Source organism: Nuphar pumila, chromosome 4 (genome assembly GCF_984573655.1).
Source record: "Nuphar pumila chromosome 4, dmNupPumi1.hap1.1, whole genome shotgun sequence".
Classification (NCBI taxonomy): domain Eukaryota; kingdom Viridiplantae; phylum Streptophyta; class Magnoliopsida; order Nymphaeales; family Nymphaeaceae; genus Nuphar; species Nuphar pumila.
In genome coordinates, this window is record NC_143252.1 from 111,308,737 (window position 1) to 111,324,248 (window position 15,512).

General features: G+C 35.5%; 1 protein-coding gene across 1 annotated transcript in view; it reads right to left on the reverse strand.

The window, feature by feature from the left end:
- Positions 1–15,512, reverse strand: part of LOC149840580 (mannosyl-oligosaccharide glucosidase GCS1-like) — a 58,373-nt gene that overhangs the window by 25,664 nt on the left and 17,197 nt on the right. The window contains exons 10-13 of the mRNA XM_090003214.1: positions 10,666–10,773; positions 2,739–2,860; positions 2,472–2,579; positions 2,286–2,359 (exon numbers count right to left, since the gene is read on the reverse strand). Coding sequence (XP_089859340.1) covers positions 2,286–2,359; positions 2,472–2,579; positions 2,739–2,860; positions 10,666–10,773 — 412 coding nt within the window. The remainder of the gene's footprint in view (positions 1–2,285; positions 2,360–2,471; positions 2,580–2,738; positions 2,861–10,665; positions 10,774–15,512) is intronic.

Sequence of the window (15,512 nt, forward strand, 5' to 3'; positions counted from 1 at the left end):
ATGCACTATACTAATGAAAATATCTTCAATCCAACCTTCACAGATTGCCCCATGTAGATATGTTATAGCCACAATGGAATCATGTGCCCCTATTCCAATTGCCATCCCCCATGGAGCTTGAGAATAGGTCAGTTCCCTCGAGGGGAATCTTTTGTAAGATCAGTATATTGCACACAAGCTCACAATTACATCATGCACTCTTTTCTAAGTACATATCGTGTGTGTGTGTGTGAAAGAGAGAGAGAGAGGATAAGCTAAATGAGATCTTGACTTCTAATAAAGCATTTTGCTAGATGCAATGGAACTTTAATGATTAACTTGACCGTTAGAAAAATATAATATTAGGTAGTTATACTTTTTCCTAACTCCAAATAAATTCCAAATTACTCGTGTGTACAGAGGTACTTGTGGGTGTTTTAAGGTACAATTAGATCAGTACAATAGAGGCAATCATGTGTAGGATATCCAAACAAACAAACATTGAATCATTAACAACACATGATGTCTAATTCAAATAATTTGCTCAAAAAATCACCTTGTTCCGCATGAACTACAGCTTGCAAACAAGTTATGGTCATGAGAAGCCACTGTTACGGACCGATTCAGATCTGCTGATGAGTCCGATTCCGTGTTTTTCTTTAGTTGATTTCCTTGCTTTCATATTATGTTTGGGTAGAGGGAATTCATGCACTTGAGAAGGGAAATGAGTAAGCTAGCTCTATAAATATGTAAGGCCTAGCCCATATTCAAGTTAATGAAGGATTGATCTTTTCTCCCTCATTCTCCACCTCTCAGAGGACTTGGCCTAGGGCAAGAGAGACGACTCTCCCTCTCATGCCCTAGGAGGACGCCAACCAAGAGGGACACCTCTCTCTCTCTCTCTCTCTCTCTCTCTCTCTCTCTCTCTCTCTCTCTCTCTCTCTCTCTCTCTCTCTCTCTCTCAGGGATCTGATCCTTGGAAGACCGAATTCCAAGGGTTGGCTGAGGCAAGAGAAGAGAGACAGAAAAGATCATAGGGGGAAAGAAGACACGGGAAGAGAGGGAGAGAGGTGTCACTCTAGGGTGGCATCCTCCTAGGGCTTGAGAGAGTCATCTCTCTTGCCCTATAGGCCAAGTCCTCTGAGAAGTGGAGAATGAGGGAGAAAAGACCAATCCTTCATTAACTTACCTTACATATTTATAGAGCTAACTTACTCATTTACCTTCCCAAGTTCATGAATTCCTTCTAGCCAAACATAATACAAAAGCAAGGAAATCAACCAAAGCAAAGCATGAAATCAGACTCATCAGTGATGGATCTGGATCGGTCCGTAACAGCCATTAAAAGTAAGAGTTAAGCCCATAGTTACTTGAAACTTATTTAAACTTCAAAAGCTCGCTTTCTAGGAAGCTTGCTTCAGAAGCATGAAACCACACACTCTTTCATGTTTTTGAAAGTTTATGAACACATTTTCCAAAAATGTATACCTTGCTTCTCCTAGTATGGGAATGAACCCCCTTGATATTGTAAATATCTTTCTCATGTTAAAAGAATTGCATTGTTTTAAATTTGTGATGATTATAAAATATACACATATAATGAACATTATTGACAAAAATGCTTACAATTCATCTTAAAGGGATACAAGCTTTAACTATATTTTTATGTTATTTTCTACGTGTTTCAACTGTTGTTTTTTAATCACTTTCCCTTGCACTTTCTTTAGACTTTATGCTTTATGCATCCAATAATTTCTTAAACACACTCTGCACGGCTCGCTCTTCACATCCACTTCTTTGGTAATTATGGTTATAAACCGGTACTTTAATGCTATAGATTCTGTTATTAATGCACTTTTGCTTGCCGTGATAAATCATGTGCTTATAAGAAGTTTAATAGCAATATGCTATATCAGGACAAGCTTGATCAGCACCACTGCAGTTCAATAAGACAATATAACCGGTTCTTACCAACATGATTTCCTGGATGTGCTAGATATGCTTCATTTCTGTTGTGATACTTTAACAAATAACTAGAGTATGTTCAAAGAAAATAGTAAAAGACTGTATACAGAGATGCAAGTAGCATTTGAATGATGGTTTTTGTAACCTTTGAATGGGTGCATGCTACCTTCAGCAAGAACATCATCTTTTTAATACCAAACCAGAGTACCAGAAAGCAACATGAATATACATAGTAGTTGAAGACAAATAAAGAATGCTATGACCTTTTATCCAGCAGTAAGCATAAATAACAGCAAATACGAACAATAAGTTGAATCAATTTAGAGAGGGTACCCAATCACCTTGTATAACAAGAAACAACGTGGGCGGATTACCATGTAGGGGATGCTGAACAACAAATTCCTCAGGAACCTTACTGCAAGGAAATTCTGAAGGAAGTTTACATGATAAAATTCTCAGAAAAAATTGTGCCTTAGCTACTTGAAAAGACAAATTGATAAAACCCAGAACACAGAAATCCGAATCACCTTCTTGCTTCAGCACCTAATATTTTCTCACGAGGAATCCAACCCTCAATATTAATTAAGTCTAACCAGTGTGCAAGGATATCCAAACAAATGCCAATGTCCCATCTCCTGGTAAGAATGAAAATATTCACTAAGACAAGCATCTAAAACAATTAAAATTTAAAGCATCCATTTAATATACTCACCATAAGCAGCCAATAAAAGAGAGTCTCCTAGGCAATAATATACTAAACAGAATAGCATGGAGAGAAGAAAAACACCACATACCAAATCACAAGCTGGTGAAATCCTTCATCCCATAAAAATCCTCTGGGAAAGAAAGATCGACTTGGAACAGCCGTGTAGAGAGCAGCTGGCCAGTAAGGGATGAAGTTTGCACCACCCCCATGCTGCAAGGAGAAGATCAAATGGATGACATAGAGTTATTTATGTTAAATTGTAATCCATAAGACAATGTATTTTATAATATATATTTTATATGTATAAAAGAAGATACATATACATATATATTTCATATATATGTACATGTATCCATCTACTTATATATATAATATATATTTCTTTCTTGTATTAGTTGTAGGGGTATTTTAGTAATTTTATGCATATTCATGTCGTTGAATATGATTGTAATTCTTCCTTTTAATTTTTCTTATTTTTGTAACTTTTTCTTTTTATTTTATCCTTTTTTTATGTACTATTTCTGTACAAACAGTCAGCCACTGACTGTTGTACACAGGTAAGAATAAGAGATGTTGGGCTGACTCCCAACGGCTCTAATTAGAGCTGTTGGGAATCAGCACAACAACTCTTATGAGTTGCTAAAGCTTATAAATAAGGGCTGTAAGCCCATTGTAAAGGTAGAATTTCAGTAAGGAGTTGTCTCCTTAAGCTTATAAACACTGTGCATTTATTTCTTTTGTGGCGTAAAGCTTATAAACACTGTGCATTTATTGCATTTCTTTTGTGGTGTAAAGCTTATAAACAATGTGCATTTATTTTGTGTTTTGAGTATTTGAATTATCAAGTTATTTGAAAAGTTGATTGTTTGCAAGGATTCTTCACATGGTATCAGAGTCAGGTTGGAGAAAGAAAGATCGTGTGGATTCTCAATTTTTCGGGTGCCTCGAAAAGCGTGCCCTCAATTTTTTGGTGATTGGAGTGGATCCGCTTGTTCATCCAATATTTTAGAAGACTCTTCTATCAAGAAAGGTCTAAAATACTTTGTGTTACGTATTCTTTTTCATCATATCTCCTCTCTAATGGGTGAAAAAGACTCATTTTTCTTTCGGCTTCAAACTCAATGGGCCCAACTATCACGTTTGGGCCGGAAACATGGAGGCTCATATTAAAGGAAAAGGGCTTTTGGGCTATGTCCAAGGCTCGATTCCCGAATTGAAGTCAAAGATAACCTTGATGGAGAAAGGAGAAATAAAAAACCTTGAAGGCGAAGAAAGAGCCAAGGCTCTTGAAGACTACACAAAAAAGCACGAAGAGTGGGAGATGAGAAATTTTAAAATCCTCTCATAGATTTTCTCATCCGTAGAAACAAGAATCAACGCCAATATTATCAAGTTTAAGAAGGCTTCTCAAGCATGGGAGTACCTTGAGAAGATGTACACCTCTAGGGACTTGTCCCATAAATATTACCTCCAAAAGAGGGCGCTAACTCTTCATCAAGAAGAAATGACTATAAGGGAGTATTTTGCTGATTTGGTATGAGCTTGCTATGCTCGAACCCAAGTGGAGTGGAGAAGCCATAGAGCTTCGTCATAAACAATTGGAAGAAGATAGATTTTTTAATTTTTTGAATAGGCTTAGGCCTGAATTCGAACAAATTCGGTCTTCTCTTTTATCCACCTTCACTTCCCCCCTCAATTGAAGATGTAATTACTAAACTACGTGGGGAAGAGACTCGTATGAGTATAAGCAAGAACAACCCAAGTGTTCTACCTAAACCTTCCAATAATGAAGAAAATGAAGGAGTTAATGTTGTCTCAAGACCCCATGTCAAAACTCAAGTGGTCAAGAAAGGAAGAAGGATTATAGCAAACTTTTATGCCATTTTTGTAAGGAACCAGGGCATATCAAGCCTATTTGCCCAAAGTGAAAAAAGTTACATGACATGGCTACTACATCCCAACCTCAAAAGGAAGAGTGCTCGTCATCTTCAAATGGAGCTCTCTCATTGCAACAAATCGTGGATGCACTTCAACCTCTTCTAAAATGGGCTATTCCCGGAGCCGTCATGTCAACCTCTTCTCCTCCCAGTAAAACCTCTTGGCTTTTAGATTCGGGTGTTTCTTTTCACATGACCCCAAGTTTGAGTTCTTTTTCCGAATACTCAAAAAAACGCTCTCCATCTTTTGTTTCAACCGCGGATGGAACATCTCTTGAAGTAAAAGGAATAGGAAATTTTGAAAAACAAAGGTTCTTTATTCCAAAAATTAGATTTATACTCAAATTAAACTTAAATTTGCTTTCCGTTTCTCAACTCTCGGATCATGGGTGTGATATAAAGTTTTCATCTAACAAATGTTGGATACAGGATCGTCGGTCCGGGAGATTGATTGAGGAAGTCTCTAGGAAGGGCAATCTATACTATATCGATTCTCTTCAAATTCCAAAGAACCTGTTTTGTAATGTTGTCCAACAAAAGGATATTAACGTGTGACACAAGAGACTTGGACATCCAAATATTGCAAAAAATTCTCATTTACCTTTTGTTAAAAGTCTATGTAAAAGTGATTTCACTTGTAACGATTGTATTTTTGAGAAAATGAAAAAATTGTTTTTTTGTCAAAGATCTATGTTTACAACAAGACCTTTTGAAATTATCCATTCGAATGTATGGGGACCGGCACCCGTCCTATCAAAAGGAGGTTTTGCATATTATGTCATTTTTGTTGACGACTACACGAGATATTGTTGGATTTATTTTCTTAAACACAAATATGAAGTTTTCTTAATTTTTAAAACCTATCATTTGATGATTAAAAATCAATTTAATGGGAATCTAAAAATTTTTAGAACTGACTCTGGTGGAGAATACCTTTCAAGTGAATTAAAAAATTATCTAGAAAAGTCATGATATTCTTCACCAAAGATCTTGTCTGAAAACCCCTCAACAAAATAGATTAGACGAAAGAAAGCATAGACATATAATAGAGACAACTCGAACATTACTTGTTTCTCAAAACATCCCAAAAGGTTTTTGGGTTGAAGCGGCTTTAGCATCTGTCTATCTTATAAATCGGCTACCTTCTAAAAACTTGAACAATATCTCGCTTTTTGAAAAATTGTATACCAAAGAACCCGACTATAGTCGCTTGAGAATTTTCGGTTGTAAATGCTTCGTTCTTACTGACAAGAATGACAAGCTTTCACCAAAAGCCATTTCCTGCGCTTTTCTTGGATATTCCGAAACCCAAAAAGGGTTTCGTTGTTATGATATTAAGAATGACAATCTATATGTTTCCTGAAATGTGAGTTTTCTGGAAAATGTTAATGGTTTTGAAAGGAGTGAACCCTTTGAAGAAAACATGGATTACTCTTTTTTATTTGAAATGTTAGAACATGATGATAGTGATCATAGTGATGACGATTTCATTCATAATGACGTCAATGACAAAGAAAATGGCTTTTCCCATCCACCTATCTCCCAACATAGAAATGAAGGAGAATTGAGAGATCCTATAACATATACTCATAGAGATAGAAACAGTTTTAGGAGTGCAATTGAAAAATTCAGTGAACCTAGTGGGTCCAATTCAACAAATGATGAAAACCTACGAAGATCTGAGAGAAGTAGAAAGATGCCTTGTAGGTTTATTTCATATGATTCGTTTACTCCTAAACATAGAGCATGCCTTAGCGTCATTAATTCCTATATAGAACCTAGAAACTTTGAAGAAGCCAAAAAAAATGATGAATGGCTGAAAGCAATGGAATGTGAGCTTTCTGCTCTCAACAGAACAAAGACTTGAGAGTTCCAAGATCTTCCTAAGGGTAAGAAAACAATAGGGTGTAGATGGGTATTTAAGGTAAAAACTAAGAGTGATGGATCTCTTGAGAGATATAAGGCTCGATTAGTTGCAAAGGGATATAGTTAAGAATATGGGATTGACTATAAAGAAACTTTTGTCCCTGTGGCCCAAATGGTTATTGTCCAATGTCTCATTACCGTTGCCTCAATCAACAAATGGAACATCTATCAAATAGATGTTAAAAATGTCTTCCTAAATGGTGATCTGAATGAAGAGGTATATATGGATGCTCCACAAGGAATGGAGACTCCCAAAAGGAAACTGCTTCGCCTTTGAAAAACACTTTATGGTTTAAAACAAGCTCTCAAGGCTTGGTACAATAGATTTAACTCCGTAATGTTAGAAAATGGCTTTTTTTCCTGTTTCACTGACACTACCTTATTTGTTAGAAAAACCAATGCAAGGATTGTCATTTTACTCTTATATGTGAATGATATGCTTATAACCGGAAGTGATTCTAAAGGGGTTAAAAGCATAAAATCAATTTTGAAGGATAGGTTTGAAATGTCTGATTTAAGATTTCTAACTTATTTTTTGGGTATTAAAGTAACATACTCTCATCGAGGATATTTTTTATCTCAAACTAAGCTTGCCTCTGAGATTATTGACAGGTCAGATATTACGGATGATAAGGTTTGTGAAACTCCTGCTATAGTAAGAGCCAAAATGAAGATTGATGATGGAATTCCTCTCTCCGATCCCACCCCCTACAGACAGCTTGTGGGATCTTTGATGTATCTGAGTATTACTAGACCAGATATCTCTCATGCAATTCATACTGCAAGTCAGTTCCAACATGCACCAACATCAGTTCACATGAGTGTCATCTTGCGGATTGTGAGATACATAAAGGGCACACTAAACAAGGGAGTATTCTTATCCTCTTCTTCTGAATTAAAATTAATTGTTTATACTGACTCTGACTGGGGAGGTGACCCAAATAATCATCACTCCACCACTGGTTTTTGTGTGTTTTTAGAAGACTCGTTGATTTCATGGAGATGTAAGAAGCAACAAAAAGTGTCTCTATCCTCAACAGAAGATGAATATCGTATCATGCCGACTACTACCATGGAGATTGTATGGATTCATCAGCTACTAAAAGATATGGAGATTAATGTAGAAGGGCCAACCAAGCTATGTTGTGATAACAAGAGTGCAATTTATATTGCCAAAAATCACACATTTCATGAGCGGACCAAACATATCGAGATGGACTGCCACTATGTCCGAGAAGCATATCTGAAAGAAGTCATAGATCTTCCATATGTAACTTCAGAATATCAGCTGGTAGATTTCTTCACCAAATCGGTGTGTTGTCCGCGATTCAACTTCCTTCTTGGCAAACTTTCGGTCATTATGCCCTAAGTTTGAGGGGGGGGGGGGAGGGGTTAAATTGTAATCCATAAGACAATGTATTTTATAATATATATTTTATATGTATAAAAGAAGATACATATACATATATATGTACATGTATCCATCTACTTATATATATAATATATATTTCTTTCTTGTATTAGTTGTAGGGGTATTTTACTCATTTTACGCATATTCATGTTGTTGAATATGATTGTAATTCTTCTTTTTAAATTTTTCTTATTTTTGTAATTTTTTCTTTTTATTTTATCCTTTTTTTATGTACCATTTCTGTACACAGTCAGTCTGTGTACAGTGTACAACAGTCAGGTAAGAATAAGAGACGTTGAGCTGACTCCCAACGGCTCTAATTAGAGTTGTTGGGAATCAGCCCAACAGCTCTTATGAGTTGCTAAAGCTTATAAATAAGGGCTGTAAGGTAAAGGTTCATTAAGGAGTTGTCTCCTTAAGCTTATAAATACTGTGTGCATTTATTGCACTTCTTTTGTGGTGTAAAGCTTATAAACCCTATGCATTTATTGCATTTCTTTTGTGGTGTAAAGCTTATAAACAATGTGCATTTATTTTGTGTCTTGAGTATTTGAATTATCAAGTTATTTGAAAACTTGATTGTTTGCAAGGATTCTTCACAATTTAATCAAGCATTGCAATGCAAAAAACATGGCATGCATGCATTAACACACTTGTAGATATTTCTATTTGGTTCATATCCATGTGAAGAAAGATCATCCCTAGCAAAAAGAGAGCAGGAAAAGACTAATTCTAAATAAAAACATAAGATGCCCAATGATTTAACATAAACTGCAAGTCATCAAAGAGAAAAGGGGAGGGGAAATTAACCTTTATCTATTTGATCTGGGTTCCCAAGTCAAGAAATTTCTTTTACCTTTTTGCCCTTGTTCCAAAGTGCAACAGAAGATGCAGTTAGAAAGCAAGTTCACAGTGAACAAGATCATTGGAGGGGTCCAGCTCTAAATCAGGATCAGATACAAAATTCTATTTCATGGAGAGAAGTCATCATCTTTGATAGTATATACGGGTGTGAACTGTCTTGTTAAATTATTGGTTCTCAAAAGTATTCATGTCATGTGGAACCCTAACAGGCTACAGATTTTAGATGTAGTATGAAGAGTAATACACAAGATTTGTGCCCTAGTTCTACCCATCACCTCTCCTTAATCAGTCTTCAGTCTTGCTTCGTTTTCTTCTTCTCACCTTCCCGGCTCTAACTTTCATGCTTCACTAACATAGTACTATGTTCAAGTGTCTGTATATTGATACTTTTGATTCTTAAGGGTCTTCTTACCTTATGAAATCCTAAGCAAATAAAGATCATATATGAAGAGCAATAGCTGCAATACATGAGAATTTTCTCCCACCTGTCACCTCTTCTTAACGAGTTTCACTCTTTCTTTTCTTCTCACTTTCTTCTCTCTTCTATCCTGTGAGACTAACACCTTTCGCAGGGAGATGCCAAAGAGCATAAAGTGCAGAGCATCAGGCCAAGAAGGTGAGGTAATGATAGCTTTTATTTCTCATCACATCATTAGCTGGCAAATTTTCAGTTTCCAGTCATGCTTGAGGAGTAATAACATTGATTTAGTGTCTATTTTAAAGTACTTGGATTAATAACCAGATTTGGTCTTTCATATGGCTTACAGCTCAAATTTGTTTAGTGGCCGTTGTACGATTAAGAAAATTGTGTGATGTGAAGATGGCACAGATTCAATAGAGCTTGCAGTCACTGTTATGTTGGATTCACATTTCATGGTTCTTCATGTTCCTTATCTGTTTAGTTGTTATAAAATTAGTTGGGGAAATATAATCTGAATCTATAAATTTTATATTGAATAACATCAGTCTATGGTTTGTTGTAGATCTATCTATCAGAGACCAATAACTGTTTCCGGAGAAAAGCATTTCATACACTAATATGCAACCATATGGGTTTGTGTAAGATCTGTTCTTGCCGTTTTCCCTCTTTTATTGGCATTCTTGAGCCAAGCTTCTTGGATAAGAAACTAATTTGTCACTAAGCATCTGGCCCTTAATTTAACATTTGAAGTAAACATTACTAGTTCTAATGACTTGGTCAGCAGAAGCATGAAAACTAATGCCAAATTAAAGAAAAATGATATAAAACAGCTATCCTAGGGTAAAATTTTCTTACTACTTACATATATACAACTAACCTATTTGCAACTTAACAGGTATCACTATAAATAGCATGAACTTGATCAGAGATGCACAGCTGAAGGCAAAAACCATACAAGCATGAAAATCAAGATATATATATTGTGGGTTAATCTGACTTTAAACCTTTTAGAAGCATTAAAGTTACCTTTTAAATTAAAATTACAAGAACATGCATTGTTGCTTTTTGAAAATTGCAATGGCTTTTTTTAATCCATCCAAAACAAATGTAAGTAACAAGGGATATGTTTGCAAATTCAATTTGAAAACTCAAAGTAACTTTTTTTACCCAAAAGAAATAAATACATATTTTAAAAATGTCACCATTTTTGTGGATCTTTTAGCCATTTCAATCAGTTGGATGCTGCTAACATTAATATAAAGGGTTTATAGTCAGATTAACACTACACACATACATACATCTATACACAGATACATTACACACATAATACACACTTATGCACACACACACACACATATATATATATATATACACATTTATGCATATATGTACATGTGCACGCATGTACAGCAGCTGAAAATATTTCTAACTGGAAAAGTAAAAGGAGAAATCTTACAGCATGTCCATTTGAAAAAGCAATCTCTGACTGTCCGTAAAAGTAGCCAATACCTCCTAGCATATTTCCAACAGCAGCCTTGCCAACTATTTTTGTCTGGGAATCAATCTGTATAGAGCATGCAAGTGTGATAACATTTTATTGTTCTAATAATTCAGAAAGATAACCACGTATGGATGGAACACCTTATGAATATTCAGTTACATACTCCCTTTATCTGAATTCTTCTCACTGAAGAGGATATGCTGTTTAACTTAGAAATGTTCTTAGGGCACTGAACACTTGGCTTATCATGCAGTGTAATTCTCATCTTAAATATTCTTAAAATATGATATACTAGCTGGGAAAATTTAGACTTACATCACCATAAAAAACTGTTTTTTACTGCAATTCATGTCACAAGAGCATGCAAAACAGAAGACTTCTAAACACATAAATCTTTTTGTACGACACCGTGTTACACAAAAGCCTCCACAGTTGAATGTGTACTTATAAAAGCATGATACAACACTACATATACATGCAACAGAACAAACCATAAAACAGTCTAAAAACAATAATTATTCCTTTTTAAGTAGCCAGTACACATGCATAGACATGTATCCTTTAGTTGTAGAAATGAACTACTTGTCATAAAAAAACATTAACATCAAGTTGGATCCTGAGAACTCAGACGGTGACCATTGAGCAGTGGTGGCTACTGTCTGTTTAGTGAGAAATACCATTAATACTAGGTACATAAATGTTTTAACTTGCACATTATCACCAAGGAAGAAACTACATTAAGTGGCCCTTAAGCCATCAATGGCTTAGAAGTCCAGGAGACTAATCAGATGATGTTTCTGTTAAATTGTATCTCTCTTATGTAAATATTTACATATATATATAAAGAGAGATACATATACATATATACATGATGTATATATGTATATGTATCTATCTTTATATATATATGTAAATATATTAAAACCCGCAAGGGTATTATAGTCATTTCCCTTCTTTTGCGCATGAATATGTTGTAATATTTTTTGTACTTTTACTTTTTCTTCTTTTTCTTCATTTTACTTTTTCATTTTTGTTTGACTCAAGTCAAACTTGGAGGGGGCTCAACACTAGCTGTTGAGCCTCTCCAACGGTTAGAATTCTAACAGTTGGAGGGGCTCCAACAGCTAGTGGAGCCCCTCCAAGGCTCCTTGCTTCTTATAAATAGGGGAGTTCTCCCTTTGTAAAACTCACTTCTTGGAGCTTTTCTTCTCCATTCTTCTCAATAAAATTCTTTATATTTTGTATGCCTTTGTGCATTTGAGTTTCTTTATTGTACCTTCATGTACATTTGTTCTAAGTGTTCTTGTGCATTTGTGCACATTGGTGGTGTTGTGCTTATCGCACACTTTATCTCTTTTTTGAGATATTTTCACATGGTATTAGAGCTAGGCTTAAAGGAAAAGAAGATCGTGCATTTTTCTCTCTTCGTTGGAGTACCTCGTAAAGTGTGCCATTGAGTTGTGGTGGTTGGAGTGAAGACTCGGTCCTTCATTCTATATTTTAGAAGCTTTCTACATCAAGAAGGAACTCTTTTCGCATTGTGGTACGCATTTATTTCTCTTTGTATTCTCTCTAATGGGCGAAAAGGATTCTCACTTTTCTCTTGGCTTCAAATTAAATGGAACGAATTATCATGTATGGGCCGAGAATATGGAGGCTCATATAAAAGGAAAGGGTCTTTGGGGATATGTTCAAGGAACTATCCCCGAACCTAAAATTACTATCCTTGAGAAAGGGGAGATCAAGATTCTTGAGGGAGAAGAAAGAGAAAAGGCTTTTGAAGAATACAATAAGAAGCATGAAGAGTGGGAAATGAAAAATTACAAAATACTCTCATGGTTCTTCTTCGGTTGAGACCAAAATTAATGCCAACATTCTAAAGTTCAAAAAGGCATATCAAGTATGAGAATATCTTGAAAGAATGTATACTTCAAGAGATTTGTCCCATAAATACTATCTCCAAAAGAAGGCTTTAACCCTTCAACAAGGAGAAATGTCCGTTAGAGAGTATTTTGCCGAGTTATCCACTATTTGGGATGAGCTTGCTCTCCAAGAACCTAAATGGAGTGGTGAGGCTATTGAATTGAGGGTCAAACAATTAGAAGATGATCATTTCTTTAACTTTTTAAATGGGCTTAGACCCGAGTTTGAACAAACTAGATCCTCTCTCTTGTCTTCTTTCTCTTCTCCTCCATTGGAAGATGTGCTTATCAAATTAAGTGGAGAAGAAACTAGATTGGGAATGAATAAAACCAATCTAAGTGTGTTGGTCGTTCCCTCTAAAGATGAGGATGAGGGTGCTTATGTCGTCTCAAGACCGGAGAATAATGTTAAAACCTATAAACCCCCTCATTTTAACAAAAATCAAGGAGGAAGAGAAAATGGTGGGCATTATGGAAGAAGAGATTATAGTAAGATCATATGTCATTTTTGCAAAGAATCGGGTCACATTAAACCGGTATGCCCTAAATGGAAAAAGATGGTGGCTATGTCTACTACTTTTCAATCAACCAAGGAGGAAGGTCCATCAACTTCCAACCATGCTACTTTGTCTCTCAATCAAATCATGGAAGCTCTTCAACCACTCCTCAAGGGATCCGTTTCCGAAACCGCCATGACCACCTTCTCTCCTCCCGGTAAGACTCTTTGGCTCTTAGACTCGGGTGCATCCTTTCATATGACTCCAAATGTTTTTGCACTTTCTAAATACTCAAAAAATTTGTCACCCTCTTTTGTCTCTACCGCGGATGGGGCTTCTCTTGAAATAAAAGGAATTGGTGATTTTGAAAGACAAGGTTTTTCTATCCCTAAAGTTAGATTTATACCAAAACTAAATTTAAATTTGCTTTCCGTCTCTCAACTATCGGATCATGGGTGTGATATCAAATTCTCATTAAATAAATGTTGGATACAGGATCGCCGGTCCGGGAAGTTGATTGGGGAAGGCTCTAGGAAGGGAGATCTTTATCTCATGAAATTTCTTCAAATTCCAAAAACCTCTTTTTGTAATGTTGCCCAACATAAAGATATAAATGTTTGGCATAAACGCCTTGGGCATCCAAATATTGTCAAGCTTTCTTATTTACATTTTGCTAAAACTTTATGTAAAGACAATTTCAATTGTAATAATTGTATTCTTGGTAAAATGAGAAGCTTACCTTTTGGACAAAGAACTATGTTTTCAACTAAGCCTTTTGAAATTGTGCATTCGGATGTTTGGGGACCGGTACCCGTTGTGTCTAAGGGAGGTTTTTCGTATTATATTATTTATGTGGATGATTTCTCAAGGTACAGTTGGATATACTTCCTCAAACATAAACATGAGGTTTTCTCTACTTTTAAGGTTTTTCACATGTTAATACAAAATCAATTCAATAGTAAATTACAAATTCTTAGAACCGATTCCGGGGGAGAATATCTCTCAAATGATTTCAAAAGTTATATTGAAAATAATGGGATTGTTCATCAAAGGTCTTGCCCCAAAACTCCTCAACAAAATGGGTTGGCCGAACGAAAACATAAACACATAATTGAAACTACAAGAACTTTGCTCATTTCTCAAAAAATTCCAAAAAGATTTTGGGCCGAAGCGGCTCTTGCATCGGTTTATCTCATAAACCGACTTCCATCCAAAAACTTGAATCAAATATCTCCATATGAAATCTTGTATAAAAAAGAACCCGATTACAATAGGTTAAGAATTTTTTGTTGTAAATGTTTTGTTCTCACCGATAAAAATGATAAATTATCTCCCAAAGCTATTCCTTGTGCGTTTTTGGGATATTCGGAAACACAAAAAGGTTTTAGGTGTTATGATATTAAAAATGATAAACTATATGTTTCAAGAAATGTAACCTTTTTAGAAAACATAAGTGGTTTTGAAGAACACAAAACTCATGAAAATAATGTCGATTACTCTTTTTTGTTTGAACTATTATCTAGAAATGAAGATTTTTTTTAGCGATGATGAATTGAATGAGAATGAGGATATAAGTGAAAGTATTCATCAAACCATTCATGATGAGGAAGAAATGATAAATGAACCAATTACCTATACACATAGAGATAAAAACACTTTTAGAAGTGCAATAGAGAAATATAGTGACCTTAGTGAATCTTCCAACCACTCTCGAAGAACTGAAAGATCTAGGAAAAATCCTTCTAGATTTATTTCCTATGAGTCTTTTTCTCCAAAACATAGGGCATGTCTTAGTGCCATTCACTCATATCAAGAACCTAGAAATTTTAAGGGAGCTTAGGAAATGATAGAGTAGAGGGATGCCATGGACAACGAACTTAGAGCCCTCAACAAAGCCAAAACTTGGGTTTTTCAATATCTTCCAAAAGGAAAGAAAACAATAGGATGTAGATGGGTTTTTAAAGTCAAAACCAAGAGTGATGGCACTCTCGAAAGGTATAAAGTCCGTCTTGTCGCAAAAGGATATAGTCAAGAATACGGCATCGATTACGAAGAAACCTTAGCCCCTGTTGCACGAATGGTTATTGTAAGATGTTTGATCACCATTGCATCTATTAAAAAATGGAATATTTACCAAATGAATGTTAAAAATGCCTTTCTAAATGGGGACCTTAATGAAGAAGTCTACATGGATGCTCCTCCTGGTATGAACGTACCAAAGGGGAAAGTCCTTCGTTTGCAAAAAGCGTTTTATGGTTTAAAACAAACCCCTAAGGCTTGGTATGATCGATTTAATGATGTGATGGTTCAAGATGGTTTTACCTCATGCTACACTGACACTGCTTTGTTCGTCAAAAAGTCTGATGCAGGAATTGTGATTTTA